Source organism: Falco peregrinus, chromosome Z (genome assembly GCF_023634155.1).
Source record: "Falco peregrinus isolate bFalPer1 chromosome Z, bFalPer1.pri, whole genome shotgun sequence".
In the NCBI taxonomy this organism is placed as follows: domain Eukaryota; kingdom Metazoa; phylum Chordata; class Aves; order Falconiformes; family Falconidae; genus Falco; species Falco peregrinus.
The window spans coordinates 62,646,066-62,660,946 of record NC_073739.1 but is presented as its reverse complement, the minus strand read 5'-3'; the positions used below and the strand labels follow the sequence as shown (position 1 = coordinate 62,660,946).

At 42.0% G+C, this 14,881-nt stretch overlaps 1 protein-coding gene across 2 annotated transcripts in view; it reads left to right on the top strand.

Annotated features, from left to right (window-relative positions):
* The first annotated feature begins 1,827 nt into the window (after positions 1-1,827).
* RNF180 (ring finger protein 180) overlaps positions 1,828-14,881 on the top strand; it is a 76,537-nt gene continuing 63,483 nt past the window's right edge. For both annotated transcript variants that reach the window (XM_055791376.1, XM_055791375.1), the window contains exons 1-3: positions 1,828-2,439; positions 9,071-9,206; positions 11,515-11,610. In XM_055791376.1, coding sequence (XP_055647351.1) covers positions 9,105-9,206; positions 11,515-11,610 — 198 coding nt within the window. In that variant the 5' untranslated portion in view covers positions 1,828-2,439; positions 9,071-9,104. The remainder of the gene's footprint in view (positions 2,440-9,070; positions 9,207-11,514; positions 11,611-14,881) is intronic.

Sequence of the window (14,881 nt, the reverse complement as noted above, 5' to 3'; positions counted from 1 at the left end):
AATATTCTGCCTTGGAATTAACTTCTGCACCAGGGTGTCATGTATCCTAAAGCCACAGCACAAGCAACACCCATTAACCCTCTTAGTGATCACTTTACTCACTCTTAACCCACTCCCCATCCGGTGACACTCTCTGTAAATCAATAAATACAGATAACCGCACAGCTGAACGGCACATTCTCCTTGCTTAACAAAACCAAATATGCTGAACAAAATTCTCAAAATAGGATCAAGGTTTTATTTTTCTCATTCTGTTTGCTCTTACTGTGACATGAGCCATATGGTGAGTTTCATTTTTTATTTCCAGTGCCATCTTCACTGCTATTACTCCTTAACCATGGAATGCCATTAAATTAGAATAGTCCAACCCTACATCTTACTTAAGCAGAAGCAAATGAGATGACAAAATTTTAGCAGAATGGAAGATCTCTCCCCTAATAGTTTCAATATTCTTTTATGTCAGAAGGTGAAGCCTTAAATTAGCAGCTAGTAATTTTAACCTGTATTTGATTTCCTCCATTCATCTCCCTATTTCTCTTGTTTCCATACGCCTTTACCAATTAAGTCTGCTAGAAAATGCCTTATAACCTGCAACTCTATGACTGATAAATAGTGCTTTTTTCTAAGTAGTCCTGTAAGTTTAAATTTGAGCATGTTGTACCATGCTACAAATTATTTCAAAATAAGTTTGTCTCTTCTACAGATAATTACTGTACACCCACGGCAGAGCAAAACAGAATTTAATTATTGTGAGCATCGTACTTGTGAACTTCTTTACGCAGATCTTCTTTACAGGGTCTACATTAAGCACGAAAAAGTGGCAATTACCACAACATCTCACCAAATATAATAATCACTAAAAAGACCCTAACAAACCTCTCCTCAAAAATAAAACCAACATCTTTCCTAACCATGGAGTGGGAAAATGGTAGGACAGAAAAATGGTTTGTCATAGCCTAGGGTAATTTGTTGGGGGTTTATTGTGTTTGTTGGTTTATTTTTAAACCACCATATCCAATTACTGTTTAAGCAAAACCAAGTATAAAGTAATTTAGCTAGCTGTAACTACTGAAAAATGTAAGCCTTTCTGAATGAATAATTCTGCTGTTACAAGGCAGTCTGTTAGAATAGTAACGGGGGTAGCAAAGATTAGCAAAAAAACCCCCCAAAAAACCCCAGGTAAATGAGAGCAATGGGGGAAAAGAAAAAAGAAGTGGTCGTAGTGCACTTCTGCATCCGTGAGAGCCCAAATCTTACGGTGACTCCAACATCATTCAAAATAGCTACCTGGTAACAAAACTTTTTGTTCACCTACAGGAAATGTACATTGAAATGCAAGAAAAATCACAGGAATTAGATACTATAAATGCAGGAGAAACAGTGAAATGGAGGTTTCAGTGTTTCAAACCATGACCACAGGCCAACAAGTGGGCAGACTCCAAATTTTTTTTTCCCCAGCGATTTTCCAGCCTTTCTTACCTTCACACTGTCCCAATACTCCGAACCCTTCCTGTGTTTGAAACGGAGCAGTTACTATCAGCAGATAGTCAGCTATGAGCACGTTAGCTCCCGATCAGGTCAGGCTGTTACCAGGACAGGCGGCAGCACAGCGGAGGCGGCAGCGCAGCCCACCAGCCCACCGCGCTCCCTTCCCCACCGCGGTGCAGGCGGCACCAGCAGGGCCCCGCCGCGCCCCCCGCTCCCTTGCCAGCCTCCGAGCGCACGCCTGCCTCGCCTCCCGTGCAGCCGCGCGGCAGCTGCCCACACAGGTCCCCAGGTTTACTTAACCCCCCTCCCCATCTCATTCAGAGCTTCCTCTCTGGTCCTCCAGCCTGCTAAAACAGGGGCTACTGACGGCAGCGCGGCCAGTATGTGACTGCTTGCTGCGCTCGTCGGTCCCTCTGACGTCGCTGGCCCCGCTCCGTGCACGCTCTCTGGGCCTGGGCTTGTTCCTCGGGCCTGGAGGAGGTTATTTTGTGTCCCGATTTCTACGGCAAAGCGTTCATTCCGTTCCCCCTAACTCCCTGCCGCGCCTCCCCACCCCTGTCGCAGGCCGCCGCCGGGGCTGACCCCACCCCGGCTCCGGCTCTGCCAGTCAGGAGACGGGAGGACGTGCCACCCCCGGGCCTCGGCACGGCGCGGCTGGCGCGGCCGCTGCCCTCCCGCCCGGCGGTAGCAGGGCTGGGCCCGCAGCCGGCGATGGGCCCGGCCTCCCGCGGGGACGCGGCGCGCAGCGGCGGCCTGCGAGGACCGGCCTGCCCGGGGAGGACTTCTGCGGCCGGCCCGGCGCCGCGCTAGCGGAGCGCTTTCCGCCGCCGTTTGTCTCCCGTCTCTTCCCGTTCGCAGGAGCAGCTGCTGCTGCTGCGCAACCCCTTCCCCGCCCGACCGCTCGCCCCAGTGGCGTCGCCGCCTCCTCTCAGCCTCGCGCGGCGCGGCCCGGTAAGCTGAGCGGGGCCGGCGCCGGGGGGCGGGGGGGCGGAGGGAGCCGCCGCCGCCTGTTGGGCCGAGCGGCGTCCCGGGCTGGGGCTCGCCGGGCAGCGGGGGCGTTGGGGCCGTCGGGGGCGCGGGGCGAGCGCCGTGAGGTGCGGACACCTGCGCGGGGCTGGGTGGGCGGCGGGGCTGCCCGTCCCGGGGCGAGCCGGGCGCCTGCCTGAGGGGGCGCCGGAGCGCGGCAGCGACAGCCCCGACTTCTCAGAGTTAACTTAGCGGTGCCGCCGCCGGCTGTCAGCACCCGCAACGCCCGGGAGCCCAGCGGCGTGCGGAGCTTCCCGCGCCGCTCGGGGGGCGGCTGCCGGGCCCGCCGCGGCCCTCCCGCCCAGCCGGGGGGCGGTTCGTGCCCGGCCGCCGAACGGGCTCGCGGCCGCGCCGCTGCCCCGCGGCGGGGCCTGGCGGGCGCAGGGGCTGTCCGGGCCGCCCTTTGCCGCCAGGAGCGAGTGTTACGCTGGGAGGCGGCACGGTGTTCCTGCTCCTTTCGCCTTTTGTGCAACAGCTGGTGTTCGTACGTGCAGCAGCGTGGCCAGTAGCGGTCTGCGGGGTCTCATGGAAGAGGCGACACGCCAGTCCGTGGTTTTCCGTTGACCTGCTAGATCTGTTCCCAAAGCGATTTAAGCAGTCCACGTTCTCTTGCTGAAGTCAACAGGTCTACCTGCAGCATGCACTAGGATTTTTTTTAGCAAGTGATACTTTGCCAGTAACATTCTTTCCCATTTTTCTGTTAACTGTCTTTTAATTACATGGGCCACTCTTGCTGTAAGAGAAGGAGTGCCACACCCGGGCCACCCTCTGTCATCAACTAGAGGTCACCAGTATGGAAGCTGATGACACAACAGTGGCTGAACTGGTAGAAATGTTGATCATTGAGCAGAAGCCACTACAGGAGGAGATGGCACAGCTCTTCACTCATCTTACTGCTTTGCTTCTCTGGCAGCCTGGAAGCAGTTCTTTAAACTTTCTTTTCTGTCTTCCCATCTAAGTGCTATGTTATTGAGAAACATGGGTTAAGTATGCTTTTAAAAGTGTCTCTTTAAGCAGAAATACTTTGGAGATCAGAAGCTAGCAGCAAGTTTTTATGTCTACCTGAATGCCTTCCATGATTGTTTTTCTCTGTCCAGCAGTGTCAGTTCCTCCTCCCTTTCTGTGAGCAGGAATTTCTGGTATGGATTCTTCTCTCTGTTATTCTCCTTCAAAGCTGCCACACATCTAATATTTTTTCAAGACTGAGTAACTAATGCCCAGGTTTCTGTGCCCTGATTTCTTGCTGCAACCTAACTATTATGTGGTCTTCATGACTGCTGTGTTTTGAAGGGGTCACAGGTGACTTCTGAACAAAAAGGCATTGAGAACCACTTGTCCTGCTGTACTCATTTTCTTAACTTTTATGCATTTGAGGATGAGGGGCAAGCTAGTTGAAAAGAAATTCTAAACCAGCTTTTCAACAGAAATTTAGGGTTTTTTCACACTGAAAACATGAGAATTTTTTCTTGGGCTTTTACTTCATGTTTTCTAGCAATCTTTTTGAAGAAGAAATGGCCAAAGCTTAATGCATTACACATTTTGGACTGTATAAGAAACTTAGATATAAGTATCAAAGGTGACTTCCTCCTAGTGAGAGATGCCAGAAGGGAAAGCGTCCCATTCAAGGAGTGATGAATAAACAGGAAGCTGATCAGCTCTGTACCATTCCTCTGGCTATGTTTGCTGCTTGATCCTTCACCTGTTTTTTGTTGATTTCTTTGTGAACAATTCCACTAACTTCCTGTGGTGTTGCTCATAGGTTTTCCAGATGGAGTGGTACGAGGAGAAAAATTACAGTTCCTGTTTCCTCTTCCCTTAACATATTGATGAGCATGTATGAATTTGAAGATCTTAAGGATCTCATGCTGAAATTACTTAAAAATTGTTTGCTGCTGGGGAGTTATTTAATCTTCCAGTGTTTTTCCTGCCCTTTTAAATGTAAGAAACAACACTTTCAAATGGATCTAGTGAATTTTGTGTTAGTTTCTACCCTAGCAAGGCGTTCTCTGTTCTTCTTTCCCTTGAAAATGTATAGACTGTCTAGACCACTCAGTGATGGTAAAGCTTCATTTTGAGTTCTACATCCAGATTTGAACACTCCTGTGCAAGAACAGCTGATCCATTTGAAAGAGTTCACAAACTAGCAGTGCAGGTGGTGATCAAGAAAGAATGATCTGTGACAAAAAAAAAGGAAATAACTGGATTTATTTAGCTCAAAGACAAGTTTGAAGGGGAGCTAATATATAATAAGTGTTTAGAGTTGTAAAATATTCTTGCACAGAAGAAAAGGAGCCATTTTGTTCTCAGTATTCACAGCAAATAAGGGAAATTGCAAGAAAATTCAGGTCAGATGTTAGGGGAAAAGGTAAAATCATAGAAGATAAGAAGGTAATGAAATAGTTTGGGAAGGCTGTGAAATCTTCATCACATCAAAGGTCTGTAAGAGAATGTTAGACAGTTTTCAAGAAAGGGAACTGGGACTGACTTGGGAAGGAAGTCTTAGGACCCCCTGCTTCTGGCTTTTATGGGACTGAACCACAGGAAAATATGTGAAGGACATAAAACCAATAGTCACGGAGGAGCATAGGCTTTTAAACACTCGGATATGTCTACCTGCTATTTTGAAGGCAAACATGAGCTCACACAAAGCAACTGATCTGAAAGCAGTGCAGCAGCAGCATGGCCCAGTGCCAAGCTGGAAAGGCCCACTGAGAGTGATACTATCTAGCTCCTGAGTGCCAAACTGGAATCTTTTATCTTCATGTTGGCATTGTTTGCTGAAAGACAAAGCAAGGTGAGAACAAGATGTCTTCTAATAGTTTCAGGTGCAAAACAAGACAAATAAAAAACTTAGTAAAATATATCCAAACCACTATGGTTAAACTGTGTTCAACTGTAAAAACACTTGAAAATCTTGTGTTTGTATGCTTTTATTTGAGTTCCAGTTGAAGTTATGTGCAAATCAAAATAAAAATTAATGCTTATGTGACAAATCAGAAATATCTCATTTGCTGTTTTCTAGTGTGATACATGTGGAAATGTGTACATCTGTAGTGGGTTTGCATGGCAGAGTTTTGGTAGCAGGGGTGCTATAGGGGTGGCTTCTGTGAGAAGATGCCAGAAGATTCCCCATGTCCAGTGGGTGGAACCAATGCCAGCCAGCTCCAAGATGGACCCACCACTGGCGAAGGCTAATCCCATCAGTGACAGCAGTAGTGTGTCTCTGTGATACCATATTAAAGGGGGGGGGGGGGGGGGGGGGGGGCGGAATCTGTGCCAGCAGAAAACAGGAGTGAGACTGTGAGAGCAGCTCTGCACACCCCCAGGTCAGTGCAGAAGGAGGGCAGGAGGTGCTCCAGGCACCAGAGTGGAGATTCCCCTGCAGACCCTGCAGAAGATGACGGTGAGACCGGCTGTCCCCTGCAGCCTGTGGAGGTCTACAGTGGAGCAGATATCCACCTGCAGCCCATGGAGGACCCCACGCTGGAACAGGTGGATGCCCGAAGGAGGCTGTGACCCATGGGAAGCCCAGGGGGGGGACACATGTTGGAACAGCCAGTTCCTGCATGACTGCACCCCATGGGAGGAACCCATGTTGGAGCAGTGTGTGAAGAACTGCAGCCCATGGGAAGGACTCGCGCTGGAGAAGTTCACGAAGAACTGTCTCCCATGGGAGGGACCCCATCCCATGCTGGAGCAGGGGAAAAGTGTGAGGAGGAAGGAGCAACAGAAATAACATGTGATGAACTGACCATAGCCCCCATTCCCTGTCTCCCCTATGCCACTTCTGGGGAGAAGGTAGAGAAATCAGGAATTAAGTTAAGCCTGAGAAGAAGGGAGGGGTGGGGGGGAAGGTGTTTTTTTTTCTAATCTGAGTGGTAATACTTTAAACTAGTTTTCCCAAGTCAGTCTGTTTTGCCTGTGAAGGTAACTGCTGAGTGATCTCTCCATCCTTATCTCAACCCATGAGCCTTTGTTATATTTTCTCTCCACTGTCCAGCTGAGGAGGGGAGTGTTAAGAGTGGTTTTGGTGGGCACCCAGCGTGCAGCTAAGGTCAACCCACTGCAGCATCTGTAGAGTTTCTTCTGTCCTCTGTAAGAACTGCAAAAGGCACATACATGCAGAATTTTAATAGATCCACAGGAATTTTCATTTTTAAATTCTGCTAGACCAGAAGGACACTTCAGCCTACTGTAGTAGAGTCTTAAAAAGCATTTGCATATTGATATTCTTTTTCCATATAGTTCACTATCAGCATTCTTTGTTACACAAAAGACAACCTGTGCTGTGTGGGTTATTATATGTATTATATACCCTATATTAATTTCTCTTACGATTTTTTTTTAATTGAAATGTATTTTTTTTTAATTGAAATGTATTTTTTTTAAAAAGAGCTTTTATTTTTCATTTTACGGTGGTAAAACAAGTGCTTGCTTGCTAGGTACTGTTTAAGTGAGGGGGATGTTTACATCACTTCAGATGCCGGTCATCCTTGAACAGCCTCTGTTTGCATGACTTGTCTTTTAAATATAGCAGGTGCATTTATCCATCAGTCCTTTATCTGTTGGTTCAGAGGACTCTCACCTATTGTTTTATATGCAGCTGTAGTAAGCATCATCAGCCTCAAATGAAGCAGCTGTTCAACAGGTTCAAAAACAGCTTTTTCTAAAACAAGTTAGCAAAGGGGAACAGAATGTATGCAGAGACTTAAATATATACCATTTGAATACACAGATACAGCAATAAGGTGTGTGAAATGTGTATCACTATCTGTAGTATGTTTCAAGAATGTATTTTAGTAGATGGGGATAGAGCTGTACTCGCAAAGCACGTCTGAGATAGCCTAATGCAGAAAGTCTGTCAGTCCTTCCTGGATGGTCTTACATTTGAGGTTCTTACTGAGCTGTTGTAAGATTAAATGCATTCTAGGAGTGTGTTATGAAATTCTGAGCAATAAATTAATTAGAACAGCTTTAATGTGTTTGAGTGATGCAAATTTGTAACTGGTAACCATTTTTTTCAATACCCTGTGAAGTCCAATGCTGTATTTATCACAACAAAGTGATACACACTGCTTTTAAAAATCTTTCAGAGCCTGAATTTACTTTTTTAAAGTCATACATAGAGAGGTCCAGCATTTTTACACATTGCAATTTCAAAATGGGTCTTGTACAGAAAGTAGCAGCACTGACATAACAAGGTTAATAAAAACTTGAGAGAGATTCTGCTTAAGTCAGGGTATTTGAATCATCACAGTTTTGTCATGAATAAGACAGGTTTCCAGTGTAAATTCTGCCTTTTCTGTAAATGTCTCTTCCATGATCTTTTGCTTGGCCATCTTAACTTATGTTAAAATACTGTAATGGAACCTTAACAAAAAACCATTTTAATTTATTGTGACATTACAAGAAAAGATTTGATGTTTACCTTAATTTCACTTTCTAAGCTTATTGTGGATTTGCTTATTAAAAGCTGCTTGTGCACTTGAGCTAGGAGTCTAATGTATGCACATGTTGTTTCTGTTCTTCCTTGTCAAACTGTATTTCAGACTTTTCACATATGTAGAAAATGTAGGAAATCTGCAGTATAGGCTGTCTGAGGACCTCAGAGTTGCTTTAGTTAGTGAAAACTAAATAAAAATTACATTGTTGAAATATCTGCAAAATCAGGTGTTTGTACTGTGGAAGAACAGAAATACTCTTTTAATACTGGTTTTAAGTTTTATGTCCCAGCTTTCCTGTCAGTAAGTGCTGTGCACTTCAGCACTGTGAGTAGGCATAACCCTAGCACAGTGCTTGAATTGAGTGTGTTGATGTAAAAAATTTTCTTATGTATTTTCATGTAGCTAGCACAAGTGGCTAAAACCAGAAGCAGGTAGAAAGAAGAGTTGGAGAACTTTTGGAGAAAGCATGGCGAAAAGGGAAAGCTTTGTAAACATATTCTAGAAGACGAGAGATACATCAGAACACAGCAAGGCACAAAGAAAAAAATCTTTGTCTTGTCCTCTGTTGTCTTAATGTAAGTCTCTATTTTATTAGGATGCTTATTCAGGTCTGTGAAAAGCTCTCTTGCACCAGTAATACTGCTCCTCCCATGCAAAATAATTTAAGAGAGCAAGCCTGCAGGGCCACATTAAGAAAAGAGTCTTTGTCTTTTGTAGTTTTATGTTGCCATTCATTTTTGTTATGTGCATCGTGTGTGTGTGTGTATGTGTGTATTTAATGTGTTGGATAGCAATGACTTATTTCTGTGGACACATTCTGGGAAAACTGGAGATTTCTTGTCGTTTGTCCAAACATCAAGGGAGTTAGTTTATTTTTTTATTCGTTTTGGGTTTGTTGCTTTCTAGTTCTGTATGCAACCTGGAAATAAAAACTGTTTCGCTTTGCTATTTAAAATGTCTAGGTGTCGTGCTATACAAGATCAGAGGGTGTTTGTAAATAAAGTATTAGTCTCCTCTGCGGTGAGGTGACTACTGATAGACTTCTCAGCATGAGAGGAAATCATGTGTGGTTTCAACAGATGACTGAATTGTATGTTTTGTGGTCTTTACAGATAGACATACAAAGCTGAAGAATCACAAGCCGAAATGAGTAACCAGGAGGATGATGTTCTATGTTGCTGGAGATGTAGAAAATACATAGCAAATTCTGTTTGCCTTGCTAAGTGTCATGGAAAAGAACCATCTGAAGTAAGTATAGCATCTGGATGGAGTTTGTAACTTTTTCAGTGCCATTGGTTTCAAACAAAGGAGAAACATTAGACTTGCCCTCACTTAGTAATTAATCTCCTGTGGAGATAAGTGCTAAAATTGTGGACGATTCCATAAAGAGTAGTGGAAGCAGTAATGCCAGTGAAGCTGAGTAGGCAGTGATCGCCTTTATGTTCTGTGACGTGAAGGCTAGTATTCATGATACATTTGACTACTAGCTTGTGTAGAGTATATAGTGTTACCATTTTTCACATAAAAATCAGTTCTGTTTTTGACAGTTTTAATGTGGTCATTTTTTTTTGTTTGAATATTTCTTAACAGAGGCTCTTTGTTTCTAAGGTGTGTTTTAAAAACTGATACTAATTTCCACTGCAGTCATTAACTGTGTCTCAAATATTCCCACATCAGAAACATTTGCTCTTGATTTTGAAAAGGGATAGTCTGTGCCCAAAGATAGTTCAGAGGATAGCCTGCCCTGAGGGGGGATGCCCTGCCAGGCTAAAATACTGCTTAGTAATTTACATCATCTTTATTAAAATGAAGAGAAAGATAATTTTACAGAATAAAATAATGACAGAGTATTTCTTGCTGGTGTATAATGGCAGTTACTAATCACAAAGAGTTCAAGTCTTTCCAAATATGCCAAGAAGACTATGCTTACATCTTATGACCTTGAATCACAGCAAGAAAGCAAATAGAAGGGAAGGTGTTAATCTTTTTTATTAGTGCACTAGAAATGCAACAACCTTCTTTTTGGCACTGGAAAAGGGTATAACCAATAGAGGTGGAAACAATATAGTTATTTTTTAAGATCCTGATATAAGTAGTATTATTGATAAACCCCATTTTAGTCACTCCGCTTACAGAGCTTGAGGTTCTGGAATATTTGTCATGCTTTACACTTGAGGAACTTTTATTTTGTGCATGGTTTCAAGTGGATTTTTAATTATTTTTTGGGGGTGGTGATGGTAGAATTTCAACTACTTTCATGGAAAAAAATGTAGGGAAAAGAAGGAGGTATCTTTGTCCATGCCACCCAGTGGAACTTTTAATTGCTAGTGGAGATCCACCATCATTGTCCACAAGACTGAAGTAGTGCCTTCTCTAAGTATGTAGATAACAGATTAAAAAGATGTAATTTAATGCTGCTTCCCAAGATACTGAGAGGCAAAGATTCTACTCTGATGAGAAGAGTAATGTTTTCAGCATGTTGGCTTTCTCTGATGAATTTTAGACCTTCAGTCAAAGACATAGCTGATATAGGAGTAAAAGAGAAAAATCTTGCAACAAATCTTGAAACCAAATGTTGAAGTTACAAATGCAGTATAAATACTTTAAATCATAATTATATCTAAGTTGAAGTACAGGTACTCTCCACACATAGGAGGAAGACGATAGCATAGACATGACAAACAGATCTATCTGTCTTGTCATTACTTGGAGGATTTCTAGGAGTTTCTGTCTTCTGTGTATAGCCCCACTTTAAATTTTCAATAATGAAAGTTTCAATAATGAAGCTTCTATTGCCATGAATTTTGTAACACAGCAGTCAGTGATTTTCCACATTCATAAATTTATCAAATGATTTTAAGACTCTTAACACTCATCAGAGTTTCCGTTATATTTTTAGCCATCTTTATATATTTTCTGACATTCTAAACCATATTAAAAGATTTAATTACACTTGTGTCACTTCTGTGCTAAAAGGTAGTTAGGTAATTGGTTTTATTTTATTATGAGTAGTGAAATGCTACAGTTTTTGAGATTTTGTTGACCAGCTCTTCAGCTGGTCACATCATTGCAGTAAAAACTCAAAAGTTGCTGAGTCCCTGTTTTCTCTGCTAGTTATTCTAATAAGCATTAGAAAATGAATTTACAATTATTTTGGGATAGTTGTCTAGTACTGACCGCAGTCTTCATATAAACTAGAACTTAAAATTTTCCTGTCTTTACTGGAAAATTGTGCTGGCTGATAGTGCTTCTGAAATTGATTTCTGAATATATTTGGAAGATCAGCAATTGCATACTTTCTGTTGTAAAAAACCCAAACCCACCCCCAAACATCTCCATCTCCACAATGGAGTCCTCCAGTATCCTTAGATTCAAAAATAGAGAGTTGTTGACAGCATCTACCTGTTTTTAGCTTAAAGAATGCACCAACATCTTTTGAGTTTTGTCATTTGTTAATAAAGTATTTACTGAATTTGGGAAGGTGACTTCTGGCTATACTGAAATAAAAAAGCTTACATGAATGTTGAAAATCAATACAATAATTTGTTTATAACAGACATCACAACCTTCAGCTGCTGCTCAGGACTCTTGTAACGTATGGCATGTGAACATAGAAACCATTCCAGAGTGGGTGAAATGTGCCATTGAAAAGGTAAATCTTTTTTTGCTTGCATCTTTTCAAAATGTGGAATAAGTAAAGGGAACAAATTGCAAAAGTGTAGCAGCTTATGATGTGCCAAACCTCAGCGCAGCACCTGAGGGACCATCAGCACTCAGACTGTCATGGAGAGGAAGGCAAAATGGCAGTTTATTGAAAGACACAGGCACTTATATACTAGTAGCAGAGCCAGCCCTTTGAGGGTGGTTTTCTACTTAGTTCCTACGTTTCCGTCACAACACATGATCTTCCGCATCGCCACATCCCTATGCTACTACACAAGAGCACTTTTCTGCCAAGGTCCATGTATATTAGAGACCTTGTAACTGAAGGAATTCTTCTCAGTAACTTCTATCATTAGCATTTACAGAGGCTTTTTTCTGTCTTAAGTGGTTTTTTAAGTATGCACAACACCTGCAAGTGATAAATACTCTTCCTGCTTATGTAGAGATGGATGTATTTGCGATTGTCCAAATAACTGTCATGGACACCTCTGCATATTTTGTCAATGCTTGAAATTATATTTATCTGTGCTCTGGGTTTTGGTTTGTCTTAATCATCATATCTTGCAGTAGTAATGCATATGTTGACAATAACAGTAAGAAGCATATTTCTCCAAAAAACTGGATTGGTGGGTTTGTTAAGGGATCTGTTGTTGGAATATGATGTAATGGCTTTCATATTTAAAATGCTATTATGTCATATGAATAGAGAATAGTTACCTTTCTGCAAATTAAAAGGTCTGATGACAGGCCAGCATCACTGCTTTTGAGTTCTAACTGCCCGTTTGAAATTACAAACCATCTCATAACTTCCTTGTTGTACTGGTTGTTTCAGTTCAGTATTTTCTTTATTTCAGTTTTAGAAGTTAATATTGTTGCATAGATACAGTAAACAGGAACAGTGCTTTTCTTTTGGCCCACAGTTTTTCTCTGATGAGTCTTTGATTTTGAGAGCCAAATGCTATCTGCATTCCTTTCTGCTTAGACTTCAGTGTTTGTTTTACTACATTGCAGTTAACTTCTGATTTAAGCAATTCCACCCTGACAATGATACACAAAGAAAAAAATTGTCATGACTGTAAAACTAACATTCAAAAATTTAGAAAATTGGTTTTATCTTCATTCGTTGTTCTGCCCTATGTTTTATTTTGTTAAACATTAAGCTTTTTCAAAAATTAATGATCTCTTTTACTTCAATAGTGCTTGACAGAATAGTGTATCTGTTTCAGAAACAATGATCTTGGGGGATGTGTGTGAAAATTAGGGGTGGCAAGGTATTTCCCCACTTCACAGCACTGCCTAATCTTGAATGTCTGATCATAAGCATGCAGTTTGTTACAGTACTTTTTATGTTATGTTATTTCACTAAAATTGGATTATATATTGATACTGATATTCTTTTTACCTTTAGCTGTAAATAGCCAGCCTTCAGCATTTTAAAGCCTAGAGGGTCAGGCTGGAGACCTAGGAAATACAAAACCCGTGGACTGCTCAGAAAAGTTTTAATGTATTTGCTCAAAATTGCAGAGGAGCAATGCTGCTCTGGTGGCAGAGGCAGCAAATGCAATTCTTTATGAACACTTTTAATATCTTAGTGTTAATTTTCTCCTGTAATATCCTGGGAACTCTTACCTTATTGACTTCTGACTTCTCTGGAAGGATCCTGTGGATTTATGGATAAATGTGTGGGGTTTTTTAAAAATTCTGGCTTATTGCCAGATCCTCCTGGCTCTGAATAATTTTGTGATCATGTGTTATTTTCTCCTGTATGACTCCCGAATCAAAGGCTAAATCATTATTACATAAGCACAAAGTCTATTTGCAGGCTGTAAAAACCCACTGCTTCCCAGCCAGTTCTATTTTGCCATCTGTCCCTGTTCTTTGCGTTTCATGCACACATTAGTGTATAGGTAATCTTCAATAAATATAAATATCTGGCTAGTGCTGCTAGTGAGCTTTATTGACCTGCATTTTCTTTTCTTCATCACTTGTAGCTTCTTTGGCTAACCTTTCCCAGTTTTTCCTCTTTATGCAGTCCATCATTAAATCTGTGTACCCTCAGCTCCTTTTCAGATCTTGCTGATTTTCCCCCTACCACCTCCTCCACTAGTAGGCTGTTACTTCTTTTACTGAGTCAATGCTTCCACAGTCCATTGCCAAACTTATGCTAAATCGGTCCTGGACTCCCTTATACTGCACCTCATCTCTCAGGCTCTGTGCACACAGGACATAGAGATGTCTTTTTTATTTGCTGCTGTCTCTTGCACTTCCATTTTTGCCAGACTCTTAGCTTTCTCTAACCTTCATGAATCACTCCTCTCCATTTGGAGATCCAGTATTCCATAGCGCCTCAGTGCCAGAAAGACTCACTAAAGGCACTAGAAAGTGCTTTTCCCTGAATTTTAGTGCCTAGCCCATGGCATCTGGGGAATGGAGTGTGGGAGACTTACTGTACATCTCTGAACCAACTTAATTCTTCATTGGGAATGGCATATATACACATTGGACAGCCTTATAAACTGAGAGGGACTGTGCATGTTCAAGGAATTTTCAGGGATTTGAAAGCCTTTGGGCATATGTAAACCGATTTTTTTCCCCGGATTATAAAGATGACCTGATTTAAACAGATTCTCATAGGTGCAATGAAAGTCATGTCTTTGATACTTCATGAAATTTTGAGGTTTTAACCCACAAGGCAGGAGGAGTAAGTTACTCAAAGTGTTTCCAGAACTACTTCTAGTATTGCATGTGAAAAATAACCTTTTCTTTCCACACAAGTTTTTGGGTTTTTTTCTTGAAACTGTAAAATTGGTTTTACTGAAACTTTCTGAAGCTTTCAGTCAGATGAGCGTCAGTCACAGAATCATCTTCCCAAAGTACCCTGAAAGGCATTTGCAACTGAAAGCAATGCTTTAGCTAGAAATCTTGGGCGGCTTCTGTATTCACGGCTCAACCCCACATCAGGCTCAAGAGTGAGTAATGTGTGACTGGAGTTGAAAATGTTTCTTGTCTGGGCTTTGATCTTACACACACTTGCATAATTTTAATCCTCAAAAATCTTTCTGCTGACAGATGAATATATTTACTGAAAATACTAATATTTGTGCAAATACATAGGTGTTTATAGATCTTTAATACATAATTTCTTCTGAAAAAGTGCCTTTAGGATTGAAATAAAAGTCACAGAATTACAAATAATGAAAAGAACTGTCTCCATATAGATAATTAAGGATTTGTCATGGTATCTGCACACAGCTTATGTT